This window comes from Lactuca sativa, chromosome 6 (assembly GCF_002870075.4).
Source record: "Lactuca sativa cultivar Salinas chromosome 6, Lsat_Salinas_v11, whole genome shotgun sequence".
In the NCBI taxonomy this organism is placed as follows: domain Eukaryota; kingdom Viridiplantae; phylum Streptophyta; class Magnoliopsida; order Asterales; family Asteraceae; genus Lactuca; species Lactuca sativa.
Genome location: NC_056628.2, coordinates 24253623 through 24275085, shown reverse-complemented (window position 1 = coordinate 24275085; position 21463 = coordinate 24253623). Strand labels below are relative to the sequence as shown.

At 33.9% G+C, this 21463-nt stretch overlaps 2 protein-coding genes across 2 annotated transcripts; both read left to right on the top strand.

The window, feature by feature from the left end:
- The first annotated feature begins 10098 nt into the window (after positions 1–10098).
- LOC111882962 (peroxisomal acyl-coenzyme A oxidase 1) lies at positions 10099–14312 on the top strand. The gene is made up of 15 exons (XM_023879320.3): positions 10099–10269; positions 10367–10531; positions 10986–11094; positions 11188–11249; positions 11453–11662; positions 11793–11880; positions 12003–12165; positions 12251–12449; positions 12565–12762; positions 12867–12998; positions 13097–13214; positions 13306–13416; positions 13515–13584; positions 13665–13848; positions 13934–14312. The coding sequence occupies exons 2-15, from the start codon at positions 10394–10396 to the stop codon at positions 14141–14143; spliced, it is 1992 nt and encodes a 663-aa protein (XP_023735088.1). The 5' UTR covers positions 10099–10269; positions 10367–10393; the 3' UTR covers positions 14144–14312.
- A 2805-nt stretch (positions 14313–17117) lies between these two features.
- On the top strand, positions 17118–20116 carry LOC111882970 (uncharacterized). The gene is made up of 4 exons (XM_023879330.3): positions 17118–18794; positions 18918–19067; positions 19143–19259; positions 19339–20116. Exons 1-4 carry the CDS (start codon positions 17133–17135, stop codon positions 19936–19938), a joined length of 2529 nt encoding a protein of 842 aa, XP_023735098.1. The 5' UTR covers positions 17118–17132; the 3' UTR covers positions 19939–20116.
- Positions 20117–21463: the final 1347 nt, after the last annotated feature.

Genomic DNA, 21463 nt, shown 5'->3' with positions numbered 1-21463 from the left:
TGATCGACTCGCACTCGAGTCAAACAACACCAAGGCAGGTACGGAATTCACAAGGAAAGTACCTATATGAAGCACAATATAAGCATAAATGAGTCATAAATACAACATTAATAAGGACATACATACCAACAACAACGTCAGGTGTTGCACGGACCTCCTTCGCAGTCAGCTGGAAGGCTCTCCCACGAGCTCTCAGAGGTTCGACCTTCCCCGGCTGACCATCAGTGACACACAAGGCAGTAGGAGCAGGGGCCTAGGTTGGTCCCTGAGTGAGCTAAGGAAACTCGGCCTCCCGGTGGCCAGTCTGGTTACAATGAAAGCAAATCGAAAACCCCTTGGGGCAATCCTTTGCCATATGCCCCTCCTTGTCGCATTTGTAGCAAATCCCCTGTCGGCAAGATCCCTCGTGACTCTTACCGCACTTGCCACAAGTGCGGCCCTTCTGGCCTCCTGCTCTAGTATCAGCGGGGTTAGCCTGCTTGGTTGCCGACTGCGACTGCTTTGGTCTCCTGTCTCTCCCATGAGACTCTCTTTCCTCCCTCGTCTGAGTCTCTAGCTCGATCTCCCTCCTCCTGGCATTCGTCTGTAGCTCAACCAATGTCCCGATATGATGAGTTCGCCACGAACTCTCGAATGTACCTCCTCAATATGCTTAAGTACCCGCTCACACGTGTCTGCTCCGTAGCCATGTGCTCAGGGCAAAATAACGTCATCTCATGAAACATCCTCATGATCTCTATCTTCTGCTTGAGAGACGAAAACTCTTGAGCCAACCATTCCCTCTCCACCTGGGGAACGAACTCATCTCGAAATAGTTGGGTGAATCTCTCCCAAGTCACTACAACTTGCTCTGCAGGAGTGTAATCAGTCGTCACAAAACTTACACCCGTCATTCGCTCCCAAGCAAAGCTGGTTCAGTCGAACCTTTAGGTTCTTAGGGCATGAACAAGTATAGAAGCATCCCTCAACGTCAGAGATCCATCTCATCGCAACAATCAGGTCCTGGGTCCCGTCAAAATTTGGTGGCTTCGTGTTGCTAAACTCTCAAAACATCAACGAATCACCCCCCCCCCCTGTGGCCTTGCAGCTACAAGAGTTGCGGTGACTGCGGCACCGGCAACCTCAGTGACGGCAACATAACGCTCGTTAAAAGTCTCGATCAACGTGGTCTTAATAGACCCGAACATCTTCGGAATGGCGTCTCTAATAGCTGCGGCCACCTTATCTGCAATAATCATGCGGATCTCCTCGTCACTGGTACTCGCCCTCTCGGGGTTGCTGGAGCTTGAACCTCTGGTAACCACCATAGTCTCTCTCTGGAACACAAACACAGAAATCATCAGGAATAGGCTAAAGCACACACACATTTACATGATCCTTAGTACCCTAAGATTCTTACTTGAGTCACGTACGGATCCGGTGCTTTCAGTAGTACGGGCCCAATACTACCTTCCACACCAACCCGTATTTGTCCTAAGTCCTCTTAGGACCCCAATTCACAAGTACTCTATCCCTCATGGATATCTAACTACTCTCTCAGTAGACTTCTCAAGCTGAACATCTAGGTACCCCTCCTAGATTACTCTTCCACTTTAATATATCTCTTAAAGATTTTTGCCATGTACAACTATTCAACACACACACACACACACACGAAACAAATGGCAAAATAGTGTCGATCAAGAAATGGCCTCCTAGGCTAAGGCATCATGAATCAGGCAATCTAGCTCAAAATCTCTGAAATACCTAGCCTACCATCTAGAATGCAGTTCTAATAGCTCAGGACTAACTCATCTCATAATATAAGCAAGTAAGGGTATTTTGGGAAATCACCGTTCGGGCTCTGGCTGATTGTACACACTGTTTCGTCTCATTTCCTCTTAAAATCCTTTGCTCGTTTAGAAAATCATTTCTTTTTGAAAAATTCCTCAAATCCTCAGTTTGAGTCCAGACATATCTAAGGGTACATCTGAATCCCTCAAACCAAGGCTCTGATGCCAACTTGTAACACTCTACATTTTCAAACTCACACAACACATAGTTTAACATTTCTCATGCCAAATTTGAAATTTCCCCAAACACAAAACATCAGAAATAGTTTGTCAAATATCCCAGAATCCACGTAAAGACAAATTATCAAGCTGGTATGTATAATAATGACGGCGCCTTCTCTCGATCCTGAGATGTACCTGAAACACATTTTACACAAACACTGTAAGCATGATGCTTAGTGAGTTCCCCAAAATACCACATACACAAATAAATAGCCTCTTATGGCTATGTCTCGATAAGGACCCTCCGGTCTTAAGTCTTAGTGAGGACCCTCTGGTCTTACGTCTCGGTATGGACCCTTCGGTCATGTGTCTCAGTGAAGACCCTTCAGTCTCACGGCTCGGTATGGACCCTCCGGTTATAACTCAATATATGCAGGATAATGTAACAGCACAAATCACATAGACAGAATGCACAATAACACATATCTCAGTATAAGCACATAGGACCCTCTGGTCAATAACACGAATAAGACCCTCCGGTCACACATAGATTACCACACAGGTAAGTATAGTGAGAAGACTCACCTCGCAAGTAAAGTAAATAAATCATGCACCCGAACTGACGGTCTAGTCTCCGCCTAACATACATCACATACACCTCTAATTAATAATTGACATGAACAACCCTTAAAATGTTAAACCAAGTCCTCTACTAAACCTCAGGAGGGTAAAAAGACCATTTTGCCCCTCAAAAGTCCACATCTTGACCAAAACCCTAAAGGTCAAAGAAAGTCAACACCCAGCGCATACGATGGGCGTACGTCCCTCTACGTTGGGCGTACAGCCAGCCATGCATGCATCATGGTGGCTCAACGCTATGATGCGCGTAGTTGGGAGTACGCATGACGTACTCCCCAAATTTCCTCTTTTCACTCTTTTTGTCTTAATCTGTTAAGACAATTGCTATTACTACAGATCTGGGCTGAATAAGGTCCATTACTCCATAAAGTTGGTGACTTTAAGCCTTAGCAAGGATGGACAAGTCTAAAACTCATAAACTCTAATCATTTAATCACAAAGGTCTACATATCTCATGCATGGAGAGATCTTGACAACCAAGATCTCATTTTTATGAACCCAAATGTCTAAAAACACCAAAAAGGATAAAAGTTATGCTCTGGAGTTCATCAAACTCATAAAGCTTCAAGCTTGGGACATAAAACCCTAAAAATGGACCAAAACATGAACTATTTTAAACAATGAGAATGTTTTAAGCTTGATACCTCTGGATAATGCACCAACCACAAAAAAAATCAGATCTAAGAGCTTGGACACCAAATCTCCTTCCTTCAAGGCTCCTTCTTCACAAAAGAACTTCACGAGAACACTCAATAAGCCACAAATGCTCACACAAACTATGGAAACGGGATTTAGGGTTTGAGGGGAGTTGGAGGATGGAAATGGTGGCTGGAAATGAGGCCATCATGTTCCTTAAATAGGGACACACAAGACAATATGGGTTTACACATGAGCCTAGTACGCCCAACGTACCCTCCGGTACGCCCAATGTACTAGGTAGCCTCCGCGTTCTTGATACGCACATGAGTACACTAAGCGTACACATGCATACGCCCTGTGTAGTCATTTACCACCTTTTTCTCAATTAAGGGCTAGTTTTGACAAGTGCAATAAAAGTTAGGGTCATCGATACATACCTTATCTCGGGATATTACAGAAGAATCTTGTTTTATCATGTCATTTCCTATGTTATCCGCCAAACGCTACCTAAGGCCACTTCTTTTACTATTTTGTTCTTTCAAGTGTAATATACTACAAACTCATAACTTACACAACTACTAGAAAATTCCCACATAATATTTGTTTTGATATATCACATATTTAGTTCAAAATGTTATGCCATAAGCTTCATATTATCCTGAAGGCATTTACAATAACCCGATACACATTAAGCTTCATATTATCCGGGAAGGTATATTACACTACACATTTTAACTAGGGAAAATGTCATATTAGCCCAAGCAACTTGTCACGTTTTCTTTAAAAGGTCATTCATTTTTTTGCTTTCTAGGGGCATAAACTCGAATTTTTTGGGTTTAAATAGTCATTTTCTAAAAACTGAAGGGGTAACTCAATTACTATTTCTTTGTCGTTAAAATGGATATACATGGCTTCTTACCCATGGATTCTTCTTCTTCGTGCTCTCCGTCGCATTCCCACTACCCATTTACTATCCCTGACCCTTTACCTTCACCTTCATCTTCACATTCTTCCCCCCAAAATTCAACAACCCTTATTACCTTAGGTTCGATTTTAGATGCGACCCTAGTTTCTTACCTAATCACACTTTAAATTTGATGAATCTTGCTAGTTTATGTTTGCACACCTACTTGCCATCTTAAAGCTTTCTTCCAACTCTGACTTTTCATTACTGTCGGACCTCAGTCTACCTTGTTTAAAAAACGAGCCGATTATGATATAGCTCGCTCAAATAAGGGGATATGGGAGGTGTAAATTGGGGCAAAAGAGTAGAGAGTAATATTGATGAGGTGGAAATCGATAAGAAGAGAAAGATGAGCATAACCTTTAATTTTCTAGCACAACAAAGTTTTAGATCTAGGTTTTTCTCCAAAAACCATTGTTGCAGGTTCTAGGTATTCACTACAAACCTTCAATTTACTGCAAATAAGGATCAAACAGCCTTAGGTGATTTTTGGGTTTCAAACATTTGATTTTTGGTATGATTTTTGGGTTTCAAACAACCTTAGGCGATTGTTGAGTTTCAAACATTTGTTTTTTGGGTTATTGTTCCTATTCATCGTCGTTTATGCTATCATCTTTGCCCATATTCATCGTCATCGTGGGCTTTGTGACGTCAGTGATTTGGTTAAAGCTTCAAAGATATAGAACCTAATGGTGGATGAAGGTTTTGATGTAGAAATCGATGGTGTCGAGAAGATGATGGAAATGCCTGATCAACATTTTGGTGTTAATTTCGACTTATATGTATAGAAATTTAATATTGACTAGTTTACATGTAGGATCCAAGTGTATTAAGTATGTGCTTAGGTGGCATTGCAACCTGCTATAAATTGGTTAAGGGTTCAAAACAATAGGTAAAAACAAAGTTCATGCCCCTAGAAAGCAAAAAAGAAAAAACATGAACGACCTTTTAAAACAAACATGACAAGTTCTTAGGCTAATATGACATTTTTCTTTTAAGTAACATTCAACATCCTTCCTAATAAATAAAAATATTTTTTTCCACTTATCATCCTTGAATGCATTATGTCACATGTCATTTTGTGATAAATTTATATTAAACTATATCCATGTGCCATTTTGTGTTTTTTTTTTCATTTTATTAAATTTCATATAATACTTAAATGTAATAAATGTATATCCATTTCATTAATGCAATTTTCCTTATAATTTTTAAATTTCTAAATTTCAATTATTTTAGTTGTTTATTTATTTAAATTATTAGTTTGAATTTAAAAGATAAATAAACACTTCAATTATATATATATATATATATATATATATATATATATATATATATATATATATATATATATATATATATACTAGGTGTAAGACCCGTGTATTACACGGGTTTATTAAAAACAATAAATTTAATATCAAATTATGAACATTAAACAATTTTTAAAGTAGTACTTTTACATATATACAAAGGCTTTGATAAATAAGTATGTAATTAAACCCAAATTAATAAAAATTAGTAATGACATATTGTAAATAATTGTTATGAATTACAAATTTCCAAAAATTTCTTTGAATACAACATTAGATGTCTTATTACTAAGGTTACTGTCATTGTATAAAATTAATATTTCCAATCTATCACTGCTTTTAACTCTGAACAATGCAACATACATTTGCCTATAAGTAAACACCGATTGTCTACAAAATAAACCCACATTTAATAGTGATTGGCATGTATTTTTGTTTATTATCATCGCAAAATATACAATAAATGGAAAATGATCAATCTACTCTTAAACATTAAAAAATGTTCCGCCCCTATAAAAAGTTTATCATTCTACCCCTATACGGTTAAAGTATGATAAGTTATACATAAAAATTAATGCATAGTTATTTACTTCACAAATACTGAAATAAGATGTTTCATGATTAATTGAGCATTGCAAGTACAATGCCAATTTATATAATTGACGATGTCGATAAAGACAACCGTGTCTACAAAATTCCAAAATTATCCTTAAAGTAAACATTAATTTTTTCAGTCATATTAAGGACTTCACAAGATGAAATAACATGAGTGTGTTGTACTAAGTTTAGTAATCAATTAAGGGGAAAATGAAGATGTTAAATGAAAAAAACATTCAATTTGAACAAGATTATACCTGGTATCACAAACACACAGATAGTAAAAAAAACATAATATATTTCAATGTTTATTAAATATATTTGATAACATATTAACAACATTACACGTATCAAAAGGAGAAGATTAGTATCTGATTATGCAGTCCACAAAAACACCGATCATATTATTATTACATATAAATTCAAGCTTATAAATTGTTATCAATAAGGATTGGATTCCATAAAAAAACAATGTGACATCAAATGATGAAATTATTTCCAAGCTTGGAATTTTTTTTTATAAAATCAACTTATATGAATTTTTGAAATATTAAAGGATGTTAAAATTATATTTTAGGAATACATATTAGATAGTTAAACTTTATAATTGTTACATTTAAACATATTGTAAGAAATAGTGCCATTATAATTCTATTTATTTTAAAAAACATATATATAAATTAACCAAATATGTATTCTTTCTTTGAATAAAATATACATCAAATTAGAATTAAAATTTTATGAAATTTGAAGTATATCAATTTATCATATCCCATAATGATTACACCCTCAATTAAATTATATAATTAATTATGATTGTCCATTAGTATGATTTGTTGTCTCTTTGATTTGGGCTACATGGTTTGAAAATGTTCTAACGAATATCGAATAAAAATGAATACGGTATTATCACAACCTAGAAAAATAAAACTTTAAAATGTAAAATCAAAGTCAGTTACAACCAAGACAACCCAAAAGTTGAATACAAGTTCATTTTTTCTTACTTCAGGCGTTTCTACAATAAACAAAAAATTATAAGACCAAAACGTTTTCAAAATTTGAAATATTTCCTATCAAGAGAAGAAAGTAACCATTTTTGGCATTATCAGTTACATTTATTCTAATTTATTATTCTAATAATGAAATGTTTTAAATAAATTAATGATGTGTCAATAAAATAAAAATGGAAGAAAATAAGAAAATGACATGTGGAAAACAAATTAGTCAAAAATACTAAGAAAATTACATGTGGCAAAATCAATGAGAACATGACAAGTGGCAAAAACATTTTGATTTATTAGAGAGGATATATATATATATATATATATATATATATATATATATATATATATATATATATATATATATATCATCCTCTATAATAAATGAAAAAAAAAATTCCACTTGTCACACTCTCATGCATTATGCCACATGTCATTTTGTCATAATGTTGAGATATTTATTTTCCACTTGTCATTTACTTCATTTATTATTATTGAATATATACCATTAATTTAGTTTCTATAAATTAAACACACCATAATAACTATATTAATTTCAAATTTCAAACTTCAATTTCAATTTTAAATAAATTTACAATTGAAACCTTCGTATTTAAAATTTTGTTATAATTAACACATTTAATACGCGAGTATGACAACTAAACACATAATTTTAATTTAATTTTTTTCCATTTTATTAATTTATACTTATTTAAAATTTCAAATTCAAATAAAACTTGTTGTTTAATCATTTATATTTAATATTTTTATAATCAACTCGTATATTATACGGGTATCACAACTAGTATATATATATATATATATATATATATATATATATATATATATATATATAATTATTAAAATTGAAGTGTTTATTTATCTTGTAATTCAAACTAATAATTTAAATAAATAAACAACTAAAATAATTGGAATTTAAAAATTTAGAAATTATAAGGAAAATTATATATATATATGTATATATATATATATATATATATATATATATACACATGTCATTTTGTCATAATTTTGAGATATTTATTTTCCACTTGCCATTACTTCATTTATTATTATTGAATATATACCATTAATTTAGTTTCTATAAATTAAACATACCATAATAACTATATTAATTTCAAATTTTAAATTTCAAATTTCAAACTTCAATTTGAATTTTAAATAAATTTACAATTGAAACTTTCGTATTTAAAATTTTGTTATAATTAACACATTTAATACACGGGTCTGACAACTAAACACATAATTTTAATTTAATTTTTTCATTTTTTTTAATTTATACTTATTTCAAATTTCAAATTCAAATAAAACTTGATATTTAATCATTTATATTTAACATTTTGTTTTAATCAACCCATATATTATACGGGTATCACAACTAGTATATATATATATATATATATATATATATATATATTAAAATTGAAGTGTTTATTTATCTAGTAATTCAAACTAATACTTTAAATAAATAAACAACTAAAATAATTGGAATTTAAAAATTTAGAAATTATAAGGAAAATTTTATATATATATATATATATATATATATATATATATATATATATATATATATATATACGTGTCATTTTGTCATAATTTTGAGATATTTATTTTTCACTTGTCATTACTTCATTTATTATTATTGAATATATACCATTAATTTAGTTTCTGTAAATTAAAAATACCATAATAACTATATTAGTTTCAAATTTTAAATTTAAAATCTCCAACTTCAAACTTCAATTTGAATTTTAAATAAATTTACAATTGAAACCTTCGTATTTAAAATTTTGTTATAATTAACACATTTAATACATGGGTGTGACAACTAAACACATAATTTTAATTTAATTTTTTTATTTTTTTTAATTTATACTTATTTCAAATTTCAAATTCAAATAAAATTTGTTGTTTAATCATTTATATTTAATATTTTATTTTAATCAACCCGTATATTATACGGGTATCACAACTAGTATATATATATATATATATATATATATATATATATATATATAATTAAAATTGAAGTGTTTATTTATCTTGTAATTCAAACTAATAATTTAAATAAATAAACAACTAAAATAATTGGAATTTAAAAATTTAGAAATTATAAGGAAAATTATATATATATATATATATATATATATATATATATATATATATATATATATATATATATATATATATATATATATATATATATCTATTCTAAGTTGTTATATCTTTATGTTTGTTTATTTTTTTGAATAAATACATGTAATACATTAGTTTATTCAAAGACATGCCAACTTTAGATTAAATTATATTCATGTGTCATTTTGTAGTTTTTTTTTTCATTTTACTAAATTTCATATAATATCTAAATGTAATAAATGTATATCCAATTCATTAATAAACCTTCTTTATATTTTCAAAATTTCAATTATTTTAGTTTTTTATTTATTTAAATTTAAAAGATAAATAAACACTTTAACTTTAATATATATATATATATATATATATATATATATATATATATATATATATATATATATATATATATATATATATATATATATATATATATATATATTTTAAATTGTTAGATTTTTATGTTTGTGATTTCTAAATTATTAGATTTTTATGTTTGTGATTTCTAAATTATTAGATTTTATAACTGGTATATAAAAAATTACCAAAATATCCCTATATTTAAATTAATATCGACTACGAACTCCAAAGGCATGCCAAATACGCAGAGACACCTCTAGGAACTTGAGGGTTATTTTGATTAAATTTTAGAGATTTGAGTTAAAAAGTGGTTAAATTTTACAAATTCTGTATATTTCATTCTTAATTCAGTCAAAATTATTCGACTAGACTATTCCTTCTTCTCGTTTAGTACAACTGGTAACCGCACCGGCCACCGTGCACAAAACAAACACGTGAGGATTTGGAGTCGGCATTGTATCGTCATCAATGCAATAAATGAAATGAGAAAAAGGGTAGATAAATATGTCTGTTGTGTTTGTCTAGGGACTCGCAGTTGCGATTTCTACCAAGCGATATCTCTGGACTCCGCATATCCCCCTTTTTCTCTTGGTGATCATCAACCCATTTAGGTAACGAAAGAATCCACCTAATTTATAACAACATTAATCATAAACTTTTCTTTTATTCTTTTATCTCAGTTTGATCTTGTAAGATTTTGATTTCCAGGGATTTCCGTTTTCATTTGAAGAAGAAATGGAGGGAGTGGATTACTTGAGTGACGAGAGGAATAAGGCACAGTTCGATGTGGAAGCCATGAAAGTTGCTTGGGCTGGCTCTCGGGAAACACTTGAAGTATCTGATCGTATGGCCAAGCTCGTTGCTAATGATCCCGTATGATTAAGAATTCACTTCAATTTATGTTAAATTGCAATTTCGTTTATTTGTAGAAGAGATTTAGGGTTTTGATCGTGTTGTTTTTTGGGGTTATTTTATTTTATTTTTTTACCCGTGTTATATGATCCCCTTTAACTAAAGTCTAAAAAGTTCATGATGCAATCATTGGTTCATGTTCTTTTAAAGAAAATTGAACTCTTCACTTTGTCTGCTTAGGCTAAGCACACACGTAGATGCCCTTTATAATTCTGATTTCACTTAAGTTTATGTTAAATTGCAATTTGGTTTCTTTGTAGCTGAGATATAGGTTTTAATTGTGTTGTCTTCAGGGGCTATGTGCTTCTTTTACTTGTATTATATGATTCCCATTACCTAAGTGTAGGAAGTTGATTATTCTTACTTTGGATTCGTGTTCCCTTAAAAAATTATGTGTTCATCTTGTCATTTGCAGGCCTTTGAGAAGTTTACAAGACCTATGCTTGGTAGGAAAGAGCTGTTCAAGAACACGCTTAAAAAAGCTGCATATGCATGGAAGTTGATTGTTAATCTTCGTCTATCTGGTAATCTTTACTTTAAGGAAGCAAAGCTGCCTATTCTCTCCATATAACACTTTCACCATTTTCACTTGGCAATGCATTTTTTGTTAATATCAGAAGAAGAAGCCAAATGTTTGCGATTTTATATTGATGAGCCTGCTTATACTGATCTTCACTGGGTAAATTCTTGTCCTTCCCAACTCCCAAGTCTTAGTTATGAACATGCTTATGGATGTTTGTTTGGAGATTTTCATTTTCTTATCAACTACAAGTGATAACTTTCACATACAATGGAATGGATCTATGTCCCTTCTGAAACTATATAGATGGTTACTTTTATCTTCAATGATTAACAAAAAGATTGTGGCCTATGATTTCTTAGGGAATGTTCATCCCAGCTATAGAAGGACAAGGCACCGAGGAACAAAAACAGAAATGGTTGCCATTGGCTCAAAAGATGCAAATTATTGGTTGTTATGCTCAAACAGAACTTGGTCATGGCTCCAATGTGCAAGGTCTTGAAACAACTGCAACATTTGATCCCCAAACAGACGAGTTTGTCCTTCACAGTCCTACTTTAACTTCAAGCAAAGTAAGTTATACATGAAATGGATTGTTCTTTTATAAAGATCCCCCCTTTTTCTCTTTGTTTTTCCACTTTTTGATATTTTTTCTTATTTTCTAATTCGACTTTGCTTCCACTCTCTTAATCTTTTCTTTAGTGGTGGCCTGGTGGATTGGGGAAAGTGTCAACACATGCTGTCATTTATGCTCGCCTCATAGTAAATGGTCAATTCCATGGAGTTCATGGTTAGTGCAGATTACCATTTTATCTTCTGCAATGATTTCTTACATCAATTAAATTTCTAAACTTTCATCATTTTGTGGAAACATGAAGTTACTCATTATTTACCATCTTTATTTTCTCAAAGGCTTTATTGTCCAACTAAGGAGCTTGGAAGATCACTCACCTCTTCCTGGAATTACTGTTGGTGATATCGGACTGAAGTTTGGAAATGGAGCATATAACACCATGGACAATGGTGTCTTAAGATTTGATCATGTGCGTATACCGAGGAACCAAATGTTAATGAGGTAAATAAGTAAACATATCCACCTATCTTACTTGCATTGACTTGTAGTAAACTATCTGAAATTTTTATTTTTTTGATTCAATCAGGGTGTTACAGGTTACAAAGGAAGGAAAAATCAAGCAATCTGATGTTCCTAGACAACTCATTTATGGGACAATGGTGTATGTTAGGCAAACAATTGTAGCAGATGCTTCCAAAGCATTATCTCGTGCTGTTTGTATTGCCACAAGATATAGTGCTGTTCGCAGACAGTTTGGCTCACGTAATGGTGGGCCCGAGACACAGGTTATTTAAAAATTTTCATTTTATAAAAAGATTATATAAAATGATTCTTCTTTTATGACAAAGGGGTCTAAAATCTAAATGATTGAAGATGTTGGGTTCGTTTTTTTTTGTTCAGGTGATTGATTATAAAACTCAGCAAAGTAGACTCTTCCCTTTGCTGGCTTCTGCTTATGCCTTTAGATTTGTGGGGGAGTGGTTGAAATGGTTGTACATGGATGTGAAGCAAAGATTAGCAGCTAATGACTTCTCAACTTTGCCTGAGGCACATGCATGTACTGCAGGGTTGAAGTCCTTGACAACTACTGCTACAGCTGTGAGTGTTTGATTTGTTTATTATATAGTATGAGTATCCTATTTTCATTTCTCCTTAAATATTTAGGTTTAATTTGATTTGTATATGTAATATGTTGGTTTCAGGATGGAATTGAAGAATGTAGAAAACTATGTGGTGGGCATGGGTACCTTGTTAGTAGTGGGCTTCCTGAACTTTTTGCTGTTTACATTCCTGCTTGTACATATGAAGGGGACAATGTTGTCCTTCTCCTACAGGTAATGTGAAAACTGAAAAATGTGTTGATTGAGATTGAGATTGAGATTTTATTTGATGGTATTAAAGGGTAAAATGGTGAAACTTAAAAATTTTGAAGGTTGCAAGGTTTTTGGTGAAGACAGTCTCTGAGCTTGGGTACAAAAAGCCAGTTGGGACAACAGGTTATATGGGACGAGCAGCAGATCTGCTGCAAAATAATTGTGCCATTCAAACTGGTAAATCCACTCACAACTCTTTTTTATAATAAATGTTTATTTGAATTTATTAGTGTTATGTGAATGACTTCTAATCTTTAATGGGATGCAGTTGAGGAGTGGCTAAACCCTGATGCGGTTGTGGAAGCATTTGAGGCTAGGGCTGCTAGAATGGCTGTTAGCTGTGGTCAACGGTTAGCCAAGTTTGAGAATCCAGAAGAAGGTTTGGCTTGGCTTGGCTTGGCTTCATGATTCATATTCATATGTCTTGTTGTATGATCATGCAGAAAAAGGTTAATTCATGTGAATTTTGCTCTACAGGTTTTGCAGAACTAGCGGCTGATCTAGTGGAGGCATCAGTTGCGCACTGCCAATTAATTGTTGTGTCCAAGTAAGTTTTATACAAATATTTTTGGAAATTTGCCTTTATTTATTTCCTTCCGTATTTCTCAAATATTTATTTACTTTCAGGTTCATTGAGAAATTGCAGCAAGAGATCCCTGGAAAAGGAGTGAAAGAGTCGTTAGAGGTGCTGTGTTATGTGTATGCATTGTTCCTTGTTCACAAGCATCAAGGTGATTTTTTGGCCACTGGGTATCTTACCCCTAAACAGGCCTCACTTGCTAACGATCAGCTCAGAACTTTGTACTCTAAGGTTACTCACTCTCATTTATTTATTCGTCTATTAAATTAGTATAAAGTAGTTAAAACAAAACTAAAACTTCAATGTATGTTTATAGGTGCGTCCAAATGCGATAGCATTGGTTGATGCATTTAACTACACGGATCACTACCTGGGTTCGATTCTTGGGCGTTATGATGGGAACGTGTATCCAAAACTTTATGAGGCTGCTTGGGAGGATCCTCTCAATGACTCAGATGTGGCGGATGGATTCCATCAATATGTCCAACCAATCCTCAAACAGAAGCTGCACTCTGCTAAGCTATAATAATAGTAATAATATCATAGCAACTGCTGCAGACTAAATTAGTTGTTAAAAGACTATTGGGTGTGCTGCTTGCAAGATTAAAATTTAAAACTATATATGCTGCATCAGACTTATGTATGTATGACTATAAAATTTTACTTGGTTTTCTTTAAAGGAAGTCATTTCCAAACTTCACAGTTCACACCAAAAGCGCACAACTTGCTGAGTGCTGACCGACTGTTTGACCTCAAAAGTTTTTTTTTCACTCCCAAGGCAAACCATGAACTAAAAAGGAAAAACATCGTACCAGAAAGTGGATATATTCTATATACTTTAATAGTAAGATAACGTATTTTTCAATCGCCTTACTATTTTAATAAAATGTACCAATCATATTATCTAATTAATTATATCTATATTAATTACTAATGTCGGTGGCGGTTTCTATTCATAGTTGGTCCATTGTACTTCTAGAAGTTACATTTTATATCTTTATTTTATTTATAAATATTCTGTAATACAAATGATATTTTTTTCCCTAAATATTAGTATTTAAAATGCCACTTTTAACCTTTTTCATTTACAACTTTATAAAAAAGACAAAATTGCAAGAATGGTCCCTGTGGTTGCCACTTTAGTCCAATTTCTTTTGAATTTTTATAAAATGACTATTTTGCCCTTTATATTTTTATTTTCTATTTTTTATAATTACAATAACTAAAAAGAAAAGAAAAAAGAAAAATCTATTTGTATTATCACCCCATCCCCTCTCTTTCTCTCTCCCATTAAGAAAATTGAAACACCACCAGAGTGGCTTTGCTGGTGACCGAGCTTTCTGGCAAAGAGAGGATTCCTCGCCGGAGATGTTTTTTGACAGCAAACCAGAAGGGTCCACCATTTTCGTTGGAGCACCACCATCCTCCTGCCACCTGTTGTCCGGTGCAACACCTTCGCTTCAGACATGGAAAGATGATGAAGATCTAGTCGAACTCGTCACCTCCTTTACCGTCTTGGATCAACACATCGTCGTCAACAAACACCGGTGATTGTCGATGTTGTTCATTTCGCATCCGCCGCTGCCACCACATGTAAGACACCCTAGCTCCAGAATTCGTGTTTTTAGAAATGCTAGCTTCAACTTCTTCTCTCTTCATCTATATCCTTCTATAACGATGGTATGAGCTACGAGATTCATAAACCTTAGCACCGACGCTCCAATCGGCCGCTTAGGGTTTCCCTACTTCGTCATATCGTTTGTCTTGGTTTAGATTTAACGGTGCTAGAGTTAGGGATCCTAAACAATGGTGGAGGTTTTTTGATCGGAAAATCGAGGGTTTTCTGATCGGAAAATTGGGGGTTTTCAGATCGTAAAATTCAGGGTCTTTATATTGGAAAATCAGAGTGTTTAGATCAGAAAATCGGGGGTGTCCATGAGGTGGTGGTGGTGTTGAACTGTGGCGGTGGTGGTTGACGGTATGGCGATAATGATGATGACGTTGGCGGTTCCGGCAAGATGATATAGTCGCCGACGGTGGTTCATCATGAGAAAGAGAGGGGGTTCATCAGGAGGGAGAGTGAGGTGTTACCAGTGATGGTGGTGTTTATCGAAAAATCGAGGGTGGTGGTGGTGGTAACCGGTGGTGCTGCTAGGGGTTACCAGTGGAGGCGATGTTGATTGGTGCTGGGCAATAGAAGGGGAAAGAGAGATGTATTTAATTTTTTATTTTTCTTTTAATTATAAAACTGTTTAAATAAACAAAAAACATTGAAAAGTAAAAACCAAGGGCAAAATTGTCAGTATGAAAAAAATTATAGTAAATTAGACTAAAGTGGCAAGAAAATGAAAACCTTTGGACCATTAATGCTAGTCCAAACCTATTTGGCCCAAAGTGACAATTTCGACCTAACCACAGGAACCATTATTGCAATTTTGTCTATAAAATATCATTTTCGTTCCCTCTATTTTGTAACATTTTGTAACGTTTCTACTTGTTTTCTTTTATAATTTAATGGTATAAATTTAAAGTGGTCAGTTTTAGACCTGCAGTTCTATAAATAAAAAAACTTACTTGTTTATTTTGTGAATGTATCTATACATTCGAGTTTGTCTATGTTTCGGCGTTTTTTTTTTCTTTTTTTTTTTTTTTTTAATATAGTTTTATGTTTATTTGTATGTACGATTCCTACATACGAACATATAATCAATTTTTTATTATTTGAACTTCTGTTCGTTAACTTTAAAAAAAATTTACTTATTTTTATGTTTGTGTCATTATAAAATTCTAGTTTTCTTTTATGTTTTTGTGTTTATTTTTATGTATGTTTCTTACTGTATGAATTTGGTCCCATATAATACGTTTTCATTCGATGATATATATTGGAAATAGTAAATGGTACCCACCTTGTATATTTATCTACCAATAAATACAACGATACCTATTTTTTTTTATCAATATAATCATCCAAATTCAACTTACAATATGAATTGACATCGTCCAATGCGTGGTTGGCAGAATCCTAGTTATTACTTAAATTCCAATATTGTTTTATTGTTAATTTGTTATAAATATTTACCAAAATAAAAAAAAAAAACCCAACAACATTTGAAAGTGCATAGATATTTTAAAGGGGTGTTTGAGATCGTGTTTAAAAAAAAATCCTTAGTAAAAGTGGTTAGTAGTTTGTGGTAACAAAATAAACTTTAAAAAAATATATATTTGGATTAATTTATGTAATGACAAAAAGTTATAAATTATAAGATTTTTTTTTTGTATGGCACTAGTTATAGTTAGGAAAATGACCAAATATTAAGAAATTAAAAAGAAGTTAAAATGACAACATTTTTTTTTTTAATTTTCAACGATCAGTTTCAGACTACTAAAAAAAAAAAGACCCCAATACTTTGCTAAAGAAAAATATTTCCTTTATACTTTGTATTTTGTAACTTTGCTAGATGTCGATTATTTATTTATTTAATATTTATAAAATCACACGTACTTAAGTTGAAAAAATGGTCTTGAGTGGGACCCAGGTCATCAAAATCACAAGATCCACGCTTTCAACACCACGTACACACCCCTCTCTCCTTCCGCCATCTTCTCAACCCCGCCATTTAAATCTTCAAAATTCCTCTTCTCTCTTCTTCTGCCCTAATCTCTTGCTCTCTCCATCATCTTCATCTCTTTCTCACTTACGTTTCACCATCATGTCACACTCGTATGCAACAGATGCCCAAACAAAATCCGCTGACCTCGCCGCCACAATCGTCATCTCCTCAACACCAGAGCAAATTGCCACCGCTTGCGCCTCGGTGGAGTCCTTTCTACATAGGCACTCACCTGACCAGTCGCGGTGGTTCTTCTCCATCACTTTCCCAACCCTAATTTGCAAAATATTCGGTTTCGACGAACAGAAGCCCCAAAACCCTAACGGTAACGGCTGGATTGACATTTTAGCGTCAGCCAATGATACGGAAATCTCTTGTAAGGTTTTTGACCTCCTTTCTCCGACTGGCGTTTTAATGAGTTCTGTTACAGCTGTTGATCGGTTATCTCTTGTTAAATATGTTTTCCCAATTGAACGGCTGCCTGAATGGGTCCGGTTGACGCTACAAAACGGTAGGGAATGTGGTGTTTTGTCTGATTTATGTCCTCTATTCAAAGGGAGGCTTAAGGATGGAGTTCCGTTTCAGGTCCAGTTGAATATTCTGGAGTATTACTTGTTTTGGTTTGCTTATTACCCTGTTTGCAAAGGAAGTTCTGATAATCATATCACTGTCAGAACTAGCGTAAGCAAAAGGTTTAGGTTAGAGAATTGGGCTTATAAATCGATTCCGGTCTTTGGTAGTGCTAGTAAACCACGTGGAAATGAGCAGAAGAACAGCGACAATGGTAATTTGTATATACGGCTTTTGTGTGCTTATCTGCGTTTCTTTGTTCCTTTGGGCGATTTGAATGCTCATTCACCTTACCGAAGTTCATTGTTGCATTACTCTTCATCTTACAATAGTTTCGTCCTTGAGAATGCTGAGTTTTTTGTTCATACGCTTATACATTTCTGGATTGTGGATAATGATTTCTCACCTTTGTCTGTTAAGCTATGCAAGTCATATGGTGTTGTACTCCCTCTTCGGTCTATCTTGGCTGAACTTCCCCCCACAGATGTTTTGGGTGAAGTTGCCAATGTGTTTGTGAAATACCTAAATTCGAGTTTACTTCTCAATGGTGTTGAGGGATGTGATCAGATGGAACTTATTAAAGCTGCAACTTGGAAGGGTGCAGGTTCTGTTGAATTGAAGTCTAGGGAGATGTTTTCTTCTATAGGATCTATTGGTTATTGGAACAGTTGCATCCAGAGGCCACTCTACAGATATATTTTGAGAACATTCCTGTTTTCCCCAGTTGACACTCCTGTGAAGAATGTTTCTCAGGTGTTTTCCCTTTGGGTTAACTATATGGAACCATGGGCAGTTAGTTTGGATGAATTTCCTGAGCTTGATGCGAATACGGTTAATATGAAAAGAGATTGTAAACCACATGAATATTCATCCTCTTGGCAAGGCTTTGTGTTATCAAACTACCTTTTCTATAGTTCCTTGGTTATGCACTTCATTGGATTTGCTCATAAGTTCATTCATACAGATCCAGAAGTTATAGTGCAAATGTTGTCCAAGGTTTGTTTGTTTCCTATTATCTATCATGGTAACCCTTTTGCTCATAAGTTCATCCATAAGGAAATATATGCAACTGAAAGTGATCTGCAACCATGAGCACTTACCCAACTATTGTTTCTTCAGGTTATAAATGTGTTGACATCATCTAGGGAGCTTGTGGACCTCATAAAGAATGTAGACATTGTTTTTCATTCAGTTCCAGCAGCAGGATCATCCAAATCAATGCTTAATACATTATACAGATTTGTCCCTTCAATCCGTGAACAGTTGCAGGTAAGTTTACATTATAAAGATGACAAGGGCATTTGCGTCTTTTTACAACCTGTTTTAATTTTCTTAATGTACTAGGATTGGGAGGATGGCTTGTCTGAAACTGATGCTGATGGCTCGTTCTTACATGAGAACTGGAATAAAGATCTGAAACTATTCAGCACAAGTGAAGATGGTGGACAACAACTTCTTCAGGTTTTTTTTTTTTTTGTGTTTTCCCTCTTCTTCCAAATTAATAATAATTACAACTTACCAGATTAATTTGTTTGTGCAGCTGCTTGCTTTGCGTGCTGAGTCGGAGCTTCAAGTTATCTCAAATGAAAACATTTCAAACAAGCTACAACTTGTAAAGTCTGTGAAGGCCCAAATGGGATGCCTATTTAGTGGCAATGTGATAACATCATACTCACAATGCAAACAATCAGAAAAAGAAAAACATCGGGAGATATTCCGGCCTAGAACTGGTGGCAACCGCCAGACAACAGACATAAGATACAGAGGTGACTGGATGAAGAGACCAATCTCTGGTGATGAGGTGGCATGGCTGGCCACTCTTCTTGTGAAACTTTCTGGGTGGCTGAACGAGATTCTTGGGCTGAACCACCCATGGGAGAATGGTTCCACCAGCAGCAGCACCACATATGTGGTGGTTTCTGGTGGTGGTGGTGGTGGTGATGTGTATGGAGTGAAGGATACAATGAGGTTGGTGGTGGGTGGGGTGATGACATTTTATCGGGAGGCAGTGAAGTTTATGAGAGAACATGGTATGAGGGTGAATTTGAGAATGCTTGCTTCAAAGAAAGTGGTCACAGTGCTACTTATTGCACTTGCATTCACTCTACTCAAGAGAATGTTTTCCAACTTGCTCTGTTAGAAACATAATCAATCACAAACACGGACCTTGTGTTTCACCTCATATAGATGATTGTGCAGTTTTCCAAGTACCTATAATACTTATGTAAATTAGTTTTTTTTTTTTTTTTTTTAATTACATCATAGTTTTGCTAGAAACAGTACAGCACGTTGATTCTCAAACATACATCGCATTTTTCATACTTTGGGTTCAAAACTGGCTGCTCTTGTGTTTACTTTAGCGTCTTTTACCCTGTTATTACTGCTTTGGTGGAGAGGTATGTATAAGGTGAATTTTAGAGAGATGTAGCTGTAAAAAAAAGGTAAGAAAAATTAGGAAGACATTGGAAAATAAGAAGACAAGGAAAAATTGTGGGTCAAGAAGGCAACAAACGCAAAAGTGAGTGAAACTCAAGGAAAGAGTAGTTTTGACAGTAAGGTTGGTGGGCCGGAAATATAATATGTATAGAAATTGGTAAGCAGGGGGGCACAGCCAAAATTTTATAGTTTTGGGCCTAAAATGTATAAAATGAAACTAAAAGGACTATTTGTAACCAAAAATTTAAGAGGGGGGGGGGGGGGGGGGGGGCACAGCCCCCCCTAGCCCTAATAAAGCTCCGCCTATGCATACCGAGTAGACTAAGAAGAGGAACTTAAATTAATGACGTAAGAGTTGGGATGAAAAATCTAAATCCTGACAGGAAGTAAGTGCGGAGAGAAAGATCTAATTTCACAAAATCATCTTTCATTTTTTTATTTAAAAAATATATATGTTATACAAATATTATATTTTTTTAGAAAGAATAAAAAACCACACAATTAAATATATAATTTATAATTTTTTAGTATATATATAACTTAATAAAAAAAATGTAAATTATATTTAAATGGTTCCATCTAATCAAAAGAGGAAAGGAGCGGAGAAGAGAGCTTCCATCCAAAAATCTTTCACTACAAACTGTACCTAAGGTGTGTGGTTTCGGCCACCGCACATAGCAGGAGGGAGTATACTGTCTGGTAGGGATGTGCTTCAAGCCGGAACCAACCCGAACTGACTCGAACCCGAATAACCCGAAACACGAATTGGATGAAAAGTGAGAACCAAAACTCATATCGATTATACTAATACGAGACCGGTTCAGTTCGGGTAATATGGGTTTCAGTTCGGTTATTAACCCGAAAGGACCGAGATAACCCAAATAAACATTTACACTATGTTTTTGAACCGAATAACCTAAATAAACCGAAATGACTCGAATAATCAAAATAAGGAAATTCTATATTTAGTTCAAGAAAAAATATTAAATTAATATTTTTTTTCTTGAACTTATTTGGGTTATTAGGTCATTTCGGTTTATTTGGGTTATTCAGGTCATTTCGGTTTATTTGGGTTATTCAGTTTAAGTGACTATTCACTTTCCGGGTCGGTTTTTTTGGCCTAATTAACCCTTTATCCGGGTAACCCGGACCGAATAACCCGAAACCCGAATTGGGCAAAAATAGATACCCGAGAACCGACCCAAATAACTTATTCGGTCCTCGTTTGG